At 50.3% G+C, this 16,079-nt stretch overlaps 1 protein-coding gene across 3 annotated transcripts in view; it reads right to left on the bottom strand.

Annotated features, from left to right (window-relative positions):
• The window catches only part of ANKRD10 (ankyrin repeat domain 10), a 31,835-nt gene extending 20,161 nt beyond the window's left edge, over window positions 1-11,674 (bottom strand). The window contains exons 1-3 of one of the 3 annotated variants that reach the window (XM_006049140.4): window positions 11,294-11,672; window positions 7,365-7,517; window positions 3,124-3,215 (exon numbers count right to left, since the gene is read on the bottom strand). In XM_006049140.4, the coding sequence (XP_006049202.1) occupies window positions 3,124-3,215; window positions 7,365-7,517; window positions 11,294-11,503 (455 nt within the window). In that variant the 5' untranslated portion in view covers window positions 11,504-11,672. Of the gene's footprint in view, window positions 1-3,123; window positions 3,216-7,364; window positions 7,518-11,293 lie in introns of all 3 variants that reach the window. The other 2 variants (XM_044927074.2, XM_006049141.4) reach the window with 2 other exon arrangements.
• Between the last annotated feature and the right edge of the window lie 4,405 nt (window positions 11,675-16,079).

Genomic DNA, 16,079 nt, shown 5'->3' with positions numbered 1-16,079 from the left:
AAACCATAGTTTACAAAGCTGATAGTAAAAGGTCGTCTTAATTATCAGCAGACAGCAAATTTTCAAGAGTCTTTCTTGGAAATCACATTGAGACTTAATTTTATATTTTTACTTGAAGTGATTGAAGAATCACCTTTCCCATGATATGATTTGCCCTTCTTCCAATCAAACAAGCAGCATTCAAACTGTGACTGCAAAGAGCTGAACTGTCACACAAGCAAAGGTCAAGATGCTGCCCGTTTAACTTGATGCAAACTTCGTACTTGAGAAAAAGAGTGAGAAGCATCTGCAGCGGTCTGGGTCATTTAAAGCATACACACTCATACTGTAATGTGGCCGCAGAACCGCCACCGTCCTGTTGGTTCTTAGTTTTGGATGGAAACAGTGGCAGATACCAGCAACAATCATATAAGCAGAAACAAAACCTTACGTGAAAAAGAAAACTTGGCACCAAAACTCAAGATGTAAAATAAGAGAAGAAAAAGAAACTCCATCGACATACTCACGTGTGGTGCTAGCAAGTGTGCCGCAGCGCACGCGGCGTGCGTTACCTTACGGACGCGGCCTACATTGACAAGTAGGGTATGTAACAAACCGCTCTAGCCACGGTCGCCTGGCCCGCAGGCCCTCACCATTATCTACCCCATGACCAAAAAAGCAGCAACTTCAGATTTTGGCCACTTTATGTAGCAGATATATAAAAAGCAAAGTAGGAGTTAATAACAAAATTATTAATTACCACCAAGTGTGATAAAACACTGATACAAGACAGCTCTTAATCTAGTCACAGAAAAAGGAAAAATTTCCACTACTCCATCTACAGCATGTAATATTAACACTCCAGTTCAATCTGAACTGGGGGAAAAAAATTTGTAACTTTAAGTAAGGTAATTTTGTGCCCCTTGATGCTCTTAAAACTAAAAGGCACTGGTCAGGGCTGCACCTTACCATACGGGCAGCCTAACAGAAAACAAAAGACCTAAGTATATCATAATTTGGGGGGGAATTAAAGTATTATTTGTTGGTAGACTAAAAGTATTAAACTATAAAAATGTGCAGAACAGACATTAAAAAGCAATTTACAATTTGGCTTACTGGCAACATTGACATTTTATCTGTATGTTAAAACTGAATAACCACACATACAACAGCGATTATTAACGACCACTGGGCTCTACCTCCAGGCCAAAGACTTACAATTTTAAAAACTGCTTTTGGCAGGTGGCTCAGGCTAAGTATTTGTTCTAAAAAATATGTGAAAGTTCAGACCAGGGAAATCACCATGTGCAGGGTCTCGAGGGAGTGGCTTATACTGAGAAGGAAAAGCAAGCTGGCACTCAGGCCATGCTCAGTCACACTTGGTGGGAAAGAGACACTCGAGGGTCCTGTAACAAGGACAGAATTGTAAATAAAATGATCTCATTTAAAAAAGACACCTATTAAAAAAAGGACATAGCAAAAGAAAGATATTTACTGGTTCAAAGGATTAAGCTATCCATTAAAGTGAATAAAACTAACATCTTAGTAATAAAATGCTCAGGACCAACTATTATTTAGAAAAATAAGTCATCAAGAAGATCAACTTCTGATTATTCATTCTTTTAATAAATGACAATTAAGGAATTTAATCAATTATTTTATGACTCTGTATTTCATAATCAAAGCTTTTGTTATTAAAATTGAAGATCAGAGTTTTAAACCTAAAAACAGCAAAGAAAATGGCATCTATAACTTTGCTTTAAAGCAATGCATTGAGAATCATCTCAGTGCTTTTTAAAACTATGTAATATATTCATTAGTGAATCATCAATTGCTTTTACATTACCTTAAGTTATAACTACATATGAAGTCACAAGGCTCCCTGCAATGTAACAGGTAATACAGGTCATAGTTATAACACTAAATGGTTATACAAGTAAATGATTCAAGCCCATACCAATGTCCAGTCTTAACAATATAATACTTACTGAAACAGAAGCTAAGATACTGAGAGTCTAATGATAGCCCTTGGTATTAGACAGGCCGTACATTAATGTATATGGTTCTGCTGTCCAGGATCTATTTTCAATATTTATTATAATACAGAGTCAAAACAATGAAGTGGAAACCAAAGGGTTAAACTAAGTTTTGTGGGTTTTATTTTTCCCAAAGTCTAAATTTTCACATTTCCAATTAGAATAAAGTGATTTGTAATTAATTTTTATGAAATATTCAATACACTTGGTAAAACAAGAAAGCTGATATTATCACAGTTATTTTGGTTATTACAGCTCTATAGCTTACACTCAACATTTAAGGGTGAAAACCGCATCCATTTTGTTAATGCTGTGAACTGCAGAAGAAAAATTTTTATAATAAATCTTTAAGAGAAAGTTAATACAAATAAATTTAATACTAAAATAAATGTATAATGCCATGTCTAGCTAATGATTTGCATACACAATCACATTTTTAAATTAATACACTTAAATGCTAATATTGTTCTATGAAGCTCTAAGTAAGCCAGTTGATGTAACCTGGGCTAAGACAAGGATATTCTAAAATTATGACATCGGTATCAAAAACTCAGAATGAGTTTGAAGTCTATTGTATATAGTTCCATTTTACATGGAATTATAAAATCATTAAAAATCATAGGTTTTAAAACACAAGATGTTCTCACATCTAATAAAAGATAGGAAATAAAAATTTAGAAAAGCTAACTGTCTGCATGATATTTTGAGCCAGAGAGGCCTGAAAAGATAACGTAATCCAATTCAAGGCACTCATTTTGAAACTAAAACTTGGCCAAGTTTGAAGACTCGCCCACAGTGACACAGCTAGGTGGTGGCAAAGTCAACAATGCCAGGCTCCAAACTTAACGGGTTAACTGTCATCTCCACCCTAATTCACTTGCTCACTCTCATGGCAAGAATTCCAAGTCTGCTGTGATCAAGGCCCCTTCTGCTGGTGGTCAACTTAACCCACAGAACAACCTGCTTACTACCGCCAACTGATCTAAAAAGCAAAACTATATTACTAATGTTAAAAACAAAGCTCAGAACTTGTGCTTGCTCTAAACCTGTCTCTAAACACAGCACCTGACTACATCTTCGGTTGGCAGGAATAAATGAAGACGCTTACTCGACTTGAGCCCCGTTAGCCACCAGGGCACTAATGCAGTCCAGGCTCCCAGAGCGAGCCGCCTTGTGAATAGGAGTCTCGCCCTCACAGTCCTGAAACGACAAAAATGATACACAACAGTGAAAACATTCAGATCCACATTCTAGGGTCATTAATGAAGGCCAAGGACCATCTCAGCCCTCTTTGAAACAGAGTAAGGCGAGCCAAATTTGAAGCAACACACAAAAAAATGTAGATGAAAGAGAACAGAAGAGCAGACCAAGGAAGGAGCACACTCTCCTGGATTCTCAGGGCGAGAACAGAACCACCAAGGGGCCTCAGCAGCAATGACAGCATGTGTACTGTAGGCGCAATTGAGAAATAATTCTTATCGTGAATCACTGTGCAAATGAGTATACAACGCAAAACCACTGTCCTCACACAAAACTAGTAATCCAGGCCTAACATCCGAGGCCTGGTCTAGTCTACCCATGTTTATCTAGTCTCCCACAGGGACACCCTGAGGCCACACATCATCTCAGGCACACCCAGTGCCCCCACTGCCCCAGGTGTTTTATCCCGAGAGTGAATCAGGACTACACTTTAGACAAGACTGCTGAGATAAAGCAGAGAAGGCGATGGCACCCCGCTCCAGTACTCTTGCCTGGAAAATCCCATGGACGGAGGAGCCTAGTGGGCTGCAGTCCATGGAGTCGCTGGGAGTCAGACAGGACTGAGCGACTTCACTTTCACTTTTCACTTTCACGCATTGGAGAAGGAAATGGCAACCTACTCCAGTATTCTTGCCTGGAGCATCCCAGGGACGGGGGAGCGTGGTGGGCTGCTGTCTATGGGGTCGCACAGGGTCGGACATGACTAAATCGACTTAGCAGCAGCTGAGATAAAGGGTCGAGAAAAAATAGAGAACACGGAGTCAGACACAGGCAGCTCTGCACAGTTTAGGCTGTTTGTGACAGGTAGCTGTGTTTAAGGACCTTCAGAAAGGCTGCATTAGAACCTTTTCTTCAGAGGAGAAGGAAATGGCAACCCACTGCAGTATTCTTACCTAGAGAATCCCGCGGACAGAGGAGCCTGGAAGGCTGCTGTCCATAGGGTTGCACAGAGTCGGACACGACTGAAGCGACTTAGCATGCATGCATGCATTGGAGAAGGAAATGGCAACCCACTCCAGTATTCTTGCCTAGAGAATCCCAGGGACGGGGGAGCCTGGTGGGCTGCCGTTTATGGGGTCGCCGAGTCGGACATGACTGAAGCGACTTGGCAGCAGCCCCTTCAGAAAACAACGTTCAAGGAGGCAGAGGCAGTGAGTGATTCAGGGAGATGACTCTGAAGAATAATACAGTCATTAAAGAAAAGGATTATTCTACACTGTATGAAAGGACCAAAACAATCTGAAATACAGTTTCATTCACAGACACGGGGGTAAAACAAAAGGTCAAGAAAGAGCGAGCAAGAGAAGCTGCTTCTGTTAGAGCAACTGATTTAGGACTTTCTGCTTCAGAAATGCCAACAATCCTTGAATCAATCATATCCCATCATCACTGAATGGGAACTTGGTGCAGAAGACTACACACAGCTACGGGAAAATACAGGAAGCAGGAGTGGGGCAACTGCGCACGTGCACGGCACTCGGGAACATTAGCTCACAGGGGAGACTGAGGTGAGGGCTGCGTAGAGAGCGGCAGAGCATTGTACAAAACAACACAATGGGAAAGACTCAACTGCTTACTGGAGCGAAAAGCACGTATATTTAAGCTCACAAGCAACATAAAATTCCCAACAGAATAGTCCCACCTTTGAAGAAAGAAACAGAAAATCATGAGTCTATACAGTAAACTATCTGGTAAAGTCAGACTTACAACAACTACAAAAACCTACCCCTATTCTCTGAAAGGGAAGGGAGGGGAGAGGCACACGCAGAAAGGAGGCAACAAGCACCTATGTGCATCGCCAGGAAGAGCAGAACCAAGACTCAGATGACATTCTGCCAAATCACAGAGACTAAAGAAAACAAAGCGGACTTTTAAAAACTATCTTTAGTACAAGAAAAGGTTTTCTATATTGTTTCAAGAAGACGGTGAGATAGCAACAGAAGGCAGAGAAGAGAGCAGAGCCAGCCTGCTCCTACTTCGTGGTGTGCGAGGAGACCATTTCAGCTGGGAAGGGCAGAATGAACACTATTTAAAGAAAACTGCAACCAACGGAATGAGAGGCAAGAGCCATTTCATGGTTGCTCACATCTCAAGTTCAGGCCAGTCATATTTCAAAAATACCAAACGGCTTGTAACATGATTCTAGAACTACTGCTGGCAGACTCTGAGTCATAAAAGACAGAGGGAGCCGCGCCAGAGACCCGAGGCGGACAAGCCACCTTGAATCTTAATTAAAAAAAAACAAACAACCTTATTTCTAATCTAGTTATAAGAAACTAAAGGCAGTATCAAACACCAGCACCATTCTAGAAGGGGTATTAAAGAGAGGACTTATGGACTATAAAAATAAACCACTTAAAAACGAACTCCACTTCCTCTTTGGGTAATCTCAGAGCACTGAGCCTCGAGACAGCACATCCAGGCTTCAGTGACCACCCATGCCAACCTCAGCAATGACAGCAGAAGTCTCCATTACACTTGAGGAAAATGAGCTCAGAAAGGTTAGTAGTAACTAACATGCCAAAAGATTAAGACTAGAACATGAGTTAAAACAAAATTTATTAAGACTAGGTTCCAAAAATTATACGCACACAAAGAATAACAAAAACCTGGATTTAGTTTTGTATGTTTATGTGGGAAATGAGGAAAAACTGTCTACCTTGAGATGAGCCAACAGGAAGCCTACTGGGGCCTCAGGGTCGCGGGGTGCTGGTCACGGCAGTCCAGCCTGGCAGCCGAGCCTCAGAGGGGCGAAGCTCCCCATGTGAGACCGCAGCCAGCCAAGGTCCCCCCAAGAGGGATGTCAGGACCCAGCAATACCCTCGTCTGTGAAAGGACTGGGGACGTGGAGCCAGGTGGGCCGTTTCAACACTAGAGGACAGCTGCAAGGTGACTGGGATCTGGGGTCTGCCCTGGGAGCAGAACTGAGGAGGGCTTCCACACAGTACCATCCAGAGCAGCTCAGGGAAGGGGTGTCTGTAGAAAATACCGAGCTGCTATAAATCATTATATGAAAAGGGGGCTTCTGGGCTTAAAAATCTTTGAAACACAGCATTAGACGACTTCTTTAGAGCTCTCCAAATTAAATTTATGTAACAACTTAATTAAAATAATCATGAAGAAGGTTCTACACTTAAAACTCTACATATATACTAAACAGTAATTACTGCTGTCCGCACTATCCTATCTCACTGATAAGGAAGCTGAGTCACAACCAAGGAAACAGCCTGCCCAAAGGCCCTGGAGACAGGAGGCAGGGCGTGCCCTTTCCACCAGGAGGAGGGGGAGGATCCAGGAGCGGGAAGGAGACCCGTGGGGACAGGCAACGCCCGGCGCCACCACCACACACAGCTGCCCACTGGGAACTCCTGAATCCTTGGACAAAAGCGACAAAGCACAGGAGGAGCCTGTGTGAGAGGGGGTGGCGTGGAGGGTAACCAGTGAGCGGAGCAGCAAGAAAAGGGCTCTCCTCTCCTCGTGGCCCTTCCTCCCTAGCCAGTCTCACCCTTACTCCCCTTCCTCACTGACCCGACTCAAACGACTGCTACACCACCTTTCCTCAATCTGGTGTCTAGGAGTCACGTTCTATTTGACCCCTGACTGCCTCCCTCCGTCTAGTCATCATCCCCACCTAGTACCTGGCGCGATGTAACTCAGATGGTGACCTGCCGAAGCTCACGTGCCTGCCGAAGCTATCGCAACCAGACAACTGTAGATGACTTCACAGCCTCTCTTCTGCTGAACAGGTGTGTTCTCACAACCATCGGGGATGAAGCTAAGGCAGCTGTGAGCAGGGGAGCCAGGAAACCTAGGCTCACGACCAGACTCCTCCCGTCACCAGCTGTGACCTTGGGCAGCTCGCTTCGGATCGCAGCGAGTCACACAACAGGTGAAAGCACTCTGAGCAGAAAGCATTGCTCCGTGAAGGCCAATTATCCACAAATAGTTTAATAAACTTAAGTTCCAGTTAGCCCACAGGTAAAGATCTTACACTCTAATTAAGGCCTCAATTTAAAACTCAACACCATGTAATTACAGCTGGAAGAAGAAAACAAAAACAAACCATGTCAATCACAGGCACTCCCTTACCGGTTTGTTAATGTTGGCTCCTGCTTGGATCAACCAGACGAGGCACTGAGGGTGTCCCCCAAAAGCGGCAATGTGGGCTGGGGTCTGTGCGTAACGGGTGGTGGAGACGTCCAGGGTGGCCCCCGCTCTCACCAACTGTATCAAGCATTCCAACTTGGAGAAGAGGGGATGAAAGAGGCACACAAGTCAGTATACTAGTAACACTGCTCAATCTAAACTCTATGGTGGAGACGAGTGGTGTTTTGCTAAACTTTTTTCTGTTTAACAAAGTAAGTCGTGCCTTCCCAGTATCACAAAATTTAAAAGGCTTATTTAAAAACACATTTTTCCTCTTTCTTGTAAAAAAGCTGGTACACAGGAATAGGAACTCAAAATGATGGACACAATACAAGTTTACATGTTTTTTCTACAACTAACAAAACCAATATAACGTAAATCAACTATACTTCAATCTTTAAAAAAGCTCAAATCAGAAGAGACTAGATTGTATATTCCAGGATTTTGATGAGAACTAAGCTTTGCCACTTTCACCAACTATTCTAAAAACTTATGAACAGTTAAGAGTGATTGGTTGGATTTTCTGCGTCCTGCACAGGCCGCACTCAGGCCCAGCGCTAGATCTCAGGGAGAAGACAGCGCCGAGCAGGCGAGAGGGCAGCACTTCATCTCGTCAGTCTGTACAGAACCCCTCCCCCCATCAAGGAAAAAACTGGCTGAGCAGCACAGGTGAGCTGTGCCCAGGCAGGCGACTCAGACAGACAGACGGGCGGGAGTCAGAACGAGACTGCAGCCGGACACCAGTACCACACTGGCCTCTGGAGAAAGAGCCATCACACTCAAGGATTCAGCAAGTGCCTACGCTGCGCCCAGCACTGTGAGGGAAGGTCTGCTGTCCTCAGAGACTCCCACTGTTCCACCCAGCGCGTCCTCAGATCGAGGACGATCGCCTGTTTATCCTCCCCAAACACCATGCAGACTCAGTGGGGAAAAAAAATTGCTCACCGCCAGCAATTCTCCAGAGGACAGACCTCAGGCAAGGAACAAACGGCCACCCCTGGGTCTCACGCCGTGTCTCTTACCCTCTTTCAGCAATGCCACTGTTGCCCGGCAAAGGGCAGAGCGCTGCCATCGCCGGTTTTGTGAGGGTGAACTCACAGTTGGTGGTACAGATTTAAAATAGGATTTGTCTTCAAGAAACCTGAATCTGAGAGTAAAGGCTGAAAAAGGGGTACTATTTTGGTATATTTTTATATATTGCTTTTACTAATGTACTGAGTGAAAAATGAAGGCCAATAATAGCGACAAGATGAGCAGGTCTCAAAGCAACAAAAATGAAACAAGGATAAAAACCGCTTGATATGCCGAAAGTGGTTAATCTTAGTATGAACTGAGAGGTCCCCGGACTTAAATTTGTTAACCGCGGTTTGATGAAGGAAACCAGGTTTGGAATTCTGGAAAGATACTGTTCAATAGGACACCTTGTAAAAACGAGGTGTAATCAGAGTTTTTAAATGATGTCTGGTTTAGTCCTCTGGGCGAGAACAAGCCTCATAAAACGGTTAGGTAATTAGTGCACAGTTGGCACATTTCTAGGAACACAGATTGAGGGCTGAGAGTAGTTCACAACACGCTAAGCGCTCAGCTGGCTCTCACACAGGTGGAGAACAATGAGGGCTCGGTGCATGCTCGTTGCATCTGACTCTTCTGCAACTCCACGGACTATAGCCCGCCAGGCTCCTCTGCCCATGGGGATTCCCCAGGCAAGAATACTGGAATGGGCTGCCACTTTCTTCTCCAGAGAGAATTCCCGACCCAGGGATGGAACCCGAGTCTCCTGCATTGGCGGGAGGGGTGGGGTGGGTGGTTCTTTACCACTGAGCCACCTGCAATGCCCTGAGAGTCGTTCACAGCATGCTAAATGGTCAGCTGGCTCTTGCACAGGCAGAGAACAGTGAAGGCCTGAGTGTACACCAAAGGAGGGAAGCTGCTGGCAGGGTGCGGGGAGGCAGGGCTGAGAACTCTGTCAGGAGTCCTGGCCTAACTTTTGCCCTAACAGCCTTTTCTCACGGCCCCTTCTGCATCGAAGACCCTACAGTGAGAGTAAAGACAACCAAAGGCACTAAAATAAAAGGCTCCAGTTACAACTTTTGGTCTCTGAGGGCTATCTACTACTTGGTGTCCAGGTTACTACTCATGTTCTGTACAAGTAGAGACTTGCTGAATTCAGCTGGTTTCATTTTTATTACCAAATACACATGCATGAAATCCACCACTTCCATCATCATAGCCATCTTCCAGTTATGGCTATTTTTAATTCCTAAAGATAGGGAAGTACCTGTGCCTTGGTCAATATTTCTAAATAGCCCTTTGTAAGGAGCCTACAGAATGTTTGGGATTGCCATGCTGTGTCCTTCTCAAGCAGGGTAGGGAGGATCGGAATCAATAGGGGAACCTTTCCCCCCAAAACCTGCCTTGGCTATTACAAGGGTGGTGGCGGTACTGTTTAGTCCCTAAGTCATGTCCGACCCTTTGGGACGCCATGGGCCGTGGCCCACCAGGCTCCTCTGTCCACGGGATCTTCCAGACTATAATACTGGAGGGAGTTGCCATTTCCTTCGGCAGGGGATCTTCTCAACCCGGGACGGAACCGTCTTCTGCATTGGCAGGCGAGTTCCTTATCCTTGGACCACCTGGGAAGCCCGTTACCAGGGTGTCTCTTGCCCTCCCCCCGCCCCCCAAAGATGCCGAGAACCAATGCTTTGAGAATTACCTAGTTTAACGTAAAAATGAAGCAAGACGCGCTCAGCAGGGAGATGGCTCCCGGGCTAATTGACCGGCTGGGGAAATCCACATTCCAGGCTGCAGGGAGACGCGCCGAAAGGCGCTTTTGTTCTTGTTTATTGACACTGATTTCCCCGGGGCACGCGGGGTGTCGGGGGAATCTCAAGGCCCCGGACGACTACCCTCCTCGCCCCGCCGTCGTGACTCCCTCTCACTTCTCTCACTGAGATAAACCCGGCTTCGTTTTCCTGGGGGCCGGGAAGCTGCTTCCCAAAAGTTCTCGCTGGGCTGTGACCGCAGCCGGTACAAGCAAGTCGTTGCGGCCGCTTCTGAGAAGCCTGGAGGACGCCCCTGGACGAGCACTCCTCGGCCACCCAAGGACCGCGCGGACGGGGCACGCCGGCGCCTCTCGTCAGGTCTGCAGCGGCGCCGGCACCCTCGCCCGCAGAAGCCCATGGACAGAGGAGCCTGACAGGCCCAGTCCACGGGGTCGCAAGAGGCGGACACGACCGAGCAACTACACCGATCCGCTCCGCCCAGTCCCGAGGTAACCGACGCGCCGCGGACCACACCAACACGGGCAACACGCGGCCCGGAGCCCCCCAGAAGCGTCGAGCGCCGCGGCCGCCTGACCCCGAAACCCTCCAACTCGGCCCTCGGGTGGCGGCCCCGCCTCGGGACCTGAGGGCGGCTTCCCCCCGGGCGCGAGGAGGCCCGGCAGAGGCTCCGCGCGTTGAAGTTCCGCTCCGAGAGCCTCCCCTCGGAGACGCTCGCGCCGCCGCGCCACTTCGCGCGCCGCGTCTCCACCAAGGGCGGCCCGGCCCTCAGCCCCGCCGGCTGCGGACGAACCTCGCCGCCTGGGCGGCGCCTCGGAGCGGCAGCCCGCGTCCGAAACTTGCGCCGCTGCACATGCGCCGCGCACGCCGGGCCCGTTTCCGCCGGCGCGCCCCGCGCGCCCCTCGGGGCCGCGGTCGTCCCCCGCGCCGCCGACCAAACGCCCCGGACCCTCGCGGCGCCGCCGCGGCCCCCCCGGTTCTGCCCCCGTCCCCGATACGCCCCGCGACCCCCGAGCCTCAGCCCCCGACCCCTTCTCCTCGGCCCCCGCAGCAAAGCCGCGGAAGATGGCGCCTTAAAGGGCCCGCGCCCACCTTGCCGAAGTGTGCGGCCCAGTGCACCGGCGTCCAGCCGTAGAAGGAGTCCTCGGCGGCCAGATGGGCGCGCGGCGTCTGCTGCAGCAGCGAGCAGAGCGCGGCCAGGTCCCCGTCGCGGCAGGCGCGGTGCAGCGGGAAGCGGAGCGACAGCAGCTCCTCGCTGGAGAAGCCCGCCTCCACACCCGCGCCCGCTCCCACCGCCGACATGGTCCGTCACGGAAGAGCGCGGACTGGCGAGCAGAGAAGACGCCTCACGGAAGACCCGAGAGAACACCGCCGCCGTCCGAGCACAAAGGAGCGAAAGCAGCACGGCCGCTGCGTCCCGCCTGCTGCCGAGCCGAGAGCGCACAGGGACGGGGCGAGGCGGGGACGGGGGCGTGGCCTGCGGCGCCGGGCTGGAGGGCGGGGCCCGAAGCGTCGGGGGTGGAGCCAGGATCCCTGGGGCGGGGCGGGGCGAGGCCCCTCCCGGTCCCTGCGGGCGGGTGCGTCTCTGGCTTGCGTCTCCTGTCCAGACCTCAGGGCTGACGGTGTCTTGACCCCCTTAATGAAAATTTCCCGGGGCCGCAGGTTTGGGGTGCGGGCACAGCCCCTGAGGCTACGGCTGCGCGGCTGTAATTCTCGCAGTGAAACAGGTGGTGCGTCCGTGGGGCCCCGAGAGCGGTTCCCGCACTCTGGGTCCTGCTTCTCAGGTGGGCCGCACGCTTCCGAGAACCCAGGGCGAAAACGCTGAGAAACCCCGCAGCACGCAAGGAAATACCAAATGCTCTCTCTGTGGTCGAGATCACAGGATTTTGAAGATTTTTTTTCTCATTATGAGTAATATGTGAAAATCATCAATCATTTCATTTATCAAGGAGTAACGTCTATTATACGGAGAAGGCAATGGCACCCCACTCCAGTACTCTTGCCTGGAAAATCCCATGGACGGAGGAGCCTGGTAGGCTGCAGTCCACGGGGTGGCACAGAGTCGGACACGACTGAGCGACTTCACTTTCACTTTTCACTTTCATGCATTGGAGAAGGAAGTGGCAACCCACTCCAGTGTTCTTGCCTGGAGAATCCCAGGGACAGGGAAGCCTGGTGGGCTCCTGTCTATGGGGTCGCACAGAGTCGGACACGACTGAAGTGACTTAGCAGCAGCAACATCTATTATGGAGAAGGGAATGGCAACCCACTCCAGTATTCTTGCCTGGGAAATTCCATGGACAGAGGAGCCTGGTGGGCTACAGTCAATGGAATCGCAAAGAGTCGGACACGACTGAGCGACTGAGCGCAACCTCTCTTAACCTGCGTTCCCGCTCAGTCTTGTCTGACTCTGTGACCCCATGGCCTGTAGCCCACCAGTCTCCTCTGTCCATGGAATTTCCCAAGCAAGAATACTGGAGTGGATAGCCATTTCCTTCTCCAGGGGGTCTTCCCAACCCAGTGATCGAACCCAGGTCTCCTGCTCTGCAGGCAGATTCTTTATCATTGAACCAGGGGATTGCAAGTAGTCCTACACGACTGAGCCACTAAGCGCACACACACGTTTAAGTAGCTGTCCCAAAGCAGGCCCAAAGATGATGACCGCCTAAGACAGGCCACAAGGTGGCTGTGGATGTGACAAAGATAAGGGCCGGTCTTGGGAGTCCTGCTAAAGCCAATAGTCCAGTGGTTTGTTCCCAGGTTTTGCCCAACTCTTACAGTTAGTACTAATTACAGATTTTCTTTAGGGCTGTTGTTTTTAAAATGTCCTAGGAGGAGAAAAGTATATTCATAACTCAGATCCTTTGTTTTAATTTGACAAAGTAACTGTACATAAATGACAAGGGTTCTCTCCTTGACCAAACTCTACTCAGGCTCCCCTAAATTTCAGCAAGGCCTCAGCTTTTGGACTTGTGGACTTGTTTGTCTCTGCATTGTCCGATTTTAGCGAGAATCCTGCTAAGTTGGTTTGGCTAGACTCCCCCATCTCTGATAACCATCTATATCTAACTGGGTTCTTCATCCTCCCCCCAACCCTGGTGATATCTGCTCGCCCTGGCCTGCCTTCAGCAAAAATCCTGTTAGGTCAGTTTAGCCAGAACCCTGGACATTTAATTGACCTCTGAGTAATTCCCGATCCACTGACACCCTCCCTGCTCCTTAGCCTGAGTCCCCGATTACCCTTGATGTATTCAGAGTTCAGTCCAATCCTTCTGGACTGCAAGAAAAAAGCGAGGTCTCCCCAGTCCCATTGTGGTGGTCCCTGTACCCATTTGAAGGCTCCCATTGAATTAAGTCCGCCTTTCTACACTTTAACAAGTGTCTTTGAATAATGTCTTCTTTAACAGTTTGAAATAATTTTTTTCTTTAATGTAAGCACAATTGGGTATTTGAAGATGTGATGGAAAAGAGGAAGATTCAAAACTCAGTATATGTATTAGAAACAAAGCCAAACCCAGCCCTGCCTTTAGGATTGGCATTGTGTTTTCCTAAAGGGGTTTGTGTGTGTGAGAAACTGCTCACGTAGGCCGGGCTTGGAGGAAGAAAGTTCCCGTGAGAGATGCACAGAGGGGTCCACGGCCTTAGTGGACAGTGGCGAGCCTCTTTTGGGGGCTGTGGTCACCCTGGGAACTGGACCCAGTGGATGAGGCATCACGGGAGATGAGGCTGGAGAGGAGGTGGGAGGCACTGTCCACCACACACAGAGCCTCTGTGGTTCCTGAAAGTGTCAGTCCTCGAGGACTCTGCTGTGCTGAGTAAGGGAGGGTTGGGGTGCAGACGGGGGACCCAGAGGGGGTGCAGCTGGCTTGGGAGGGGGGTTTGGGGGGGCGGGAGGGCCCTCTGCAGTGGCACCTTCACCGAGGCCTAAGAGCGGGACCAGAGCCCGTACTGTTCTGTTCTCCCTGTGGCCCCTTCTCCTCGCCCCTCCTCCTCCCACCACGCTGCCAGGTCCGCCCGTGGAGACGGCAAGTCTGCATGAACTTGGCCTTGAGAGTCTCGGGCCACCCGGGCTGCCATCAGAACTGCTGCATCTATCTGCCTGGCTCAGACAGCAGAGATGTGTTTCCTGCAGCTCTGGGTGTCCGGGTCCAGGTGCCAGCGCTGTGGGATCCGGGAAGGCAGGCCTCTCCCCCAGTTCAGAGGTCTTGTTCTTACACCATGGGTGGGCGCCCCGTTCCTTATACCTCAGAACAGACTCCCCGAGTTTGGCAAGTGCCACTCGCGGTGACAGGCTGCTCTGTGCTGTGCTTTGGGAAGCTAAGAGGAAGGGGCCACCCTGCACTGGGGATGAAGGGGTCAGGGAAGGGCAGTGTCCAGGAGGGGCCGTCTCCCAAGGGCCGGCCGCCGGGCAAGCTCCATGAAGTGCAGGCTGAGACTCAGATTTGACGGATGGCTGCTTGTTTTCAGAAACAGAGCCTTGCCCTGGGCCAGGGATCTCCGCTATAAACATCACGAAGGTTCTGGAATCTTGCCGATTGTCCTGTTTTCCTTAAATCTTTTTAGAAAAGTGATTAGCACAAGTCCCCTTGCAGTGAAATAGAAACAGAAGGTCTGTGCTCCCCTAGAAGCAGAACGCGAAAGCAGAACCGTGGGGGACGGAGGGTGAAGGTTTGCTGAAGGAAAGAGGAACAGCGGGCTGGCGGGCCGGCGCCCAGAGATGGGCGGCTGGGTCGGGCTGCTCGGGGGCAGGGCCCCGCTCGCCGCCGAGAGTGCCCACAGGCCCCTCCCAACTCCTTGACCTTTAACTTGCCAACCGCACAGTCTGTTCAAACGTTTCAGCCGATTCCTCCATTTCCCAACGCTCTCGCGGGAGAGCAGAGCCCCAGTGAGCCACAGGTATTATTAAATGTGCTGCCCATCCCCGGGGTGGGGAGGTGGGGGGCTGGCTGAGTGGCCCGGAACTCCCTGGGAGGCCACCCTGTGGGCAGAGCCCTTGGGCAGAGGCTGCTGACAGCTGCGGGCTAGACCAGCCACGGGCACCTGGTGTCTGTCGTGTCATCCTCGCCCATCCTGACACGCCCACCCCTGAATGTGTTCTTTAGGAATGTTCCCGAAACAAGAGCACGCAGCCAGCCTGGGAATCTCTGTTACCGAGGAGAGTGGGATCCTAGCCCTCGGACGAAATAACTGGAGGGAGGCTGTCACAGTAGAAGCAGTCTTGCCCTGGAGGCGAGGTGGGACAGAAAAGCTCCTGTCTCTTCATCTCCAGGTGTCTCTACCTGGAAGGCAAACGCGTGGACACCACTGTCCTGCCACTCTGCCAGAGCCCTGCACCCCTTCCTGGCCGCGTGGGGCTGGGGGTGCGGGAGGCGGCTGGAGACAGGCAGGGCAGACCGAGCAGCGGCGGCTCAGGGAGCTGTGGCCGGCCTCCAGCCCTGCCCTGTCTCCCCTAACTCAGGTTGAAGAAATCTCCCTGGGCTTCCCTGGCGGCTCAAATGGTAAAGAATCTGCCTGCAATGCAGGAGACCTGGGTTTGATCCCTGGGTTGGGGACATTCCCCTGGAGAAGGGAATGCCAACCCACTCCAGTATTCTTGCCTGGAGAATTCCATAGACATTAGAGCCTGGTGGGCGACCGTCCACGGACGTGACCGAGCAGCTGACACTTCACACTGGGTTGCAGGAGTGTTTCTCAGCCTGTTGGCATAATCTCCTCATTCATTAAAGAAGATCAATATTATTATGCTGGTTCTGCAGAAGGGTCCCGGTCAGGGTCAGAGAGGTTGTGGGTGTGGAGGGGTTTAGATGGAGAAGCTCTAGGCTACTCACTGTTCTCCAAAGCCTCTTTATTATCCACCCCACCCCCCAACACCCTGGCC

Source organism: Bubalus bubalis, chromosome 13, assembly GCF_019923935.1.
Source record: "Bubalus bubalis isolate 160015118507 breed Murrah chromosome 13, NDDB_SH_1, whole genome shotgun sequence".
Taxonomy (NCBI): domain Eukaryota; kingdom Metazoa; phylum Chordata; class Mammalia; order Artiodactyla; family Bovidae; genus Bubalus; species Bubalus bubalis.
Note: the sequence above shows the minus strand (reverse complement) of the source record. Positions and strands in the feature narration are given on the sequence as shown.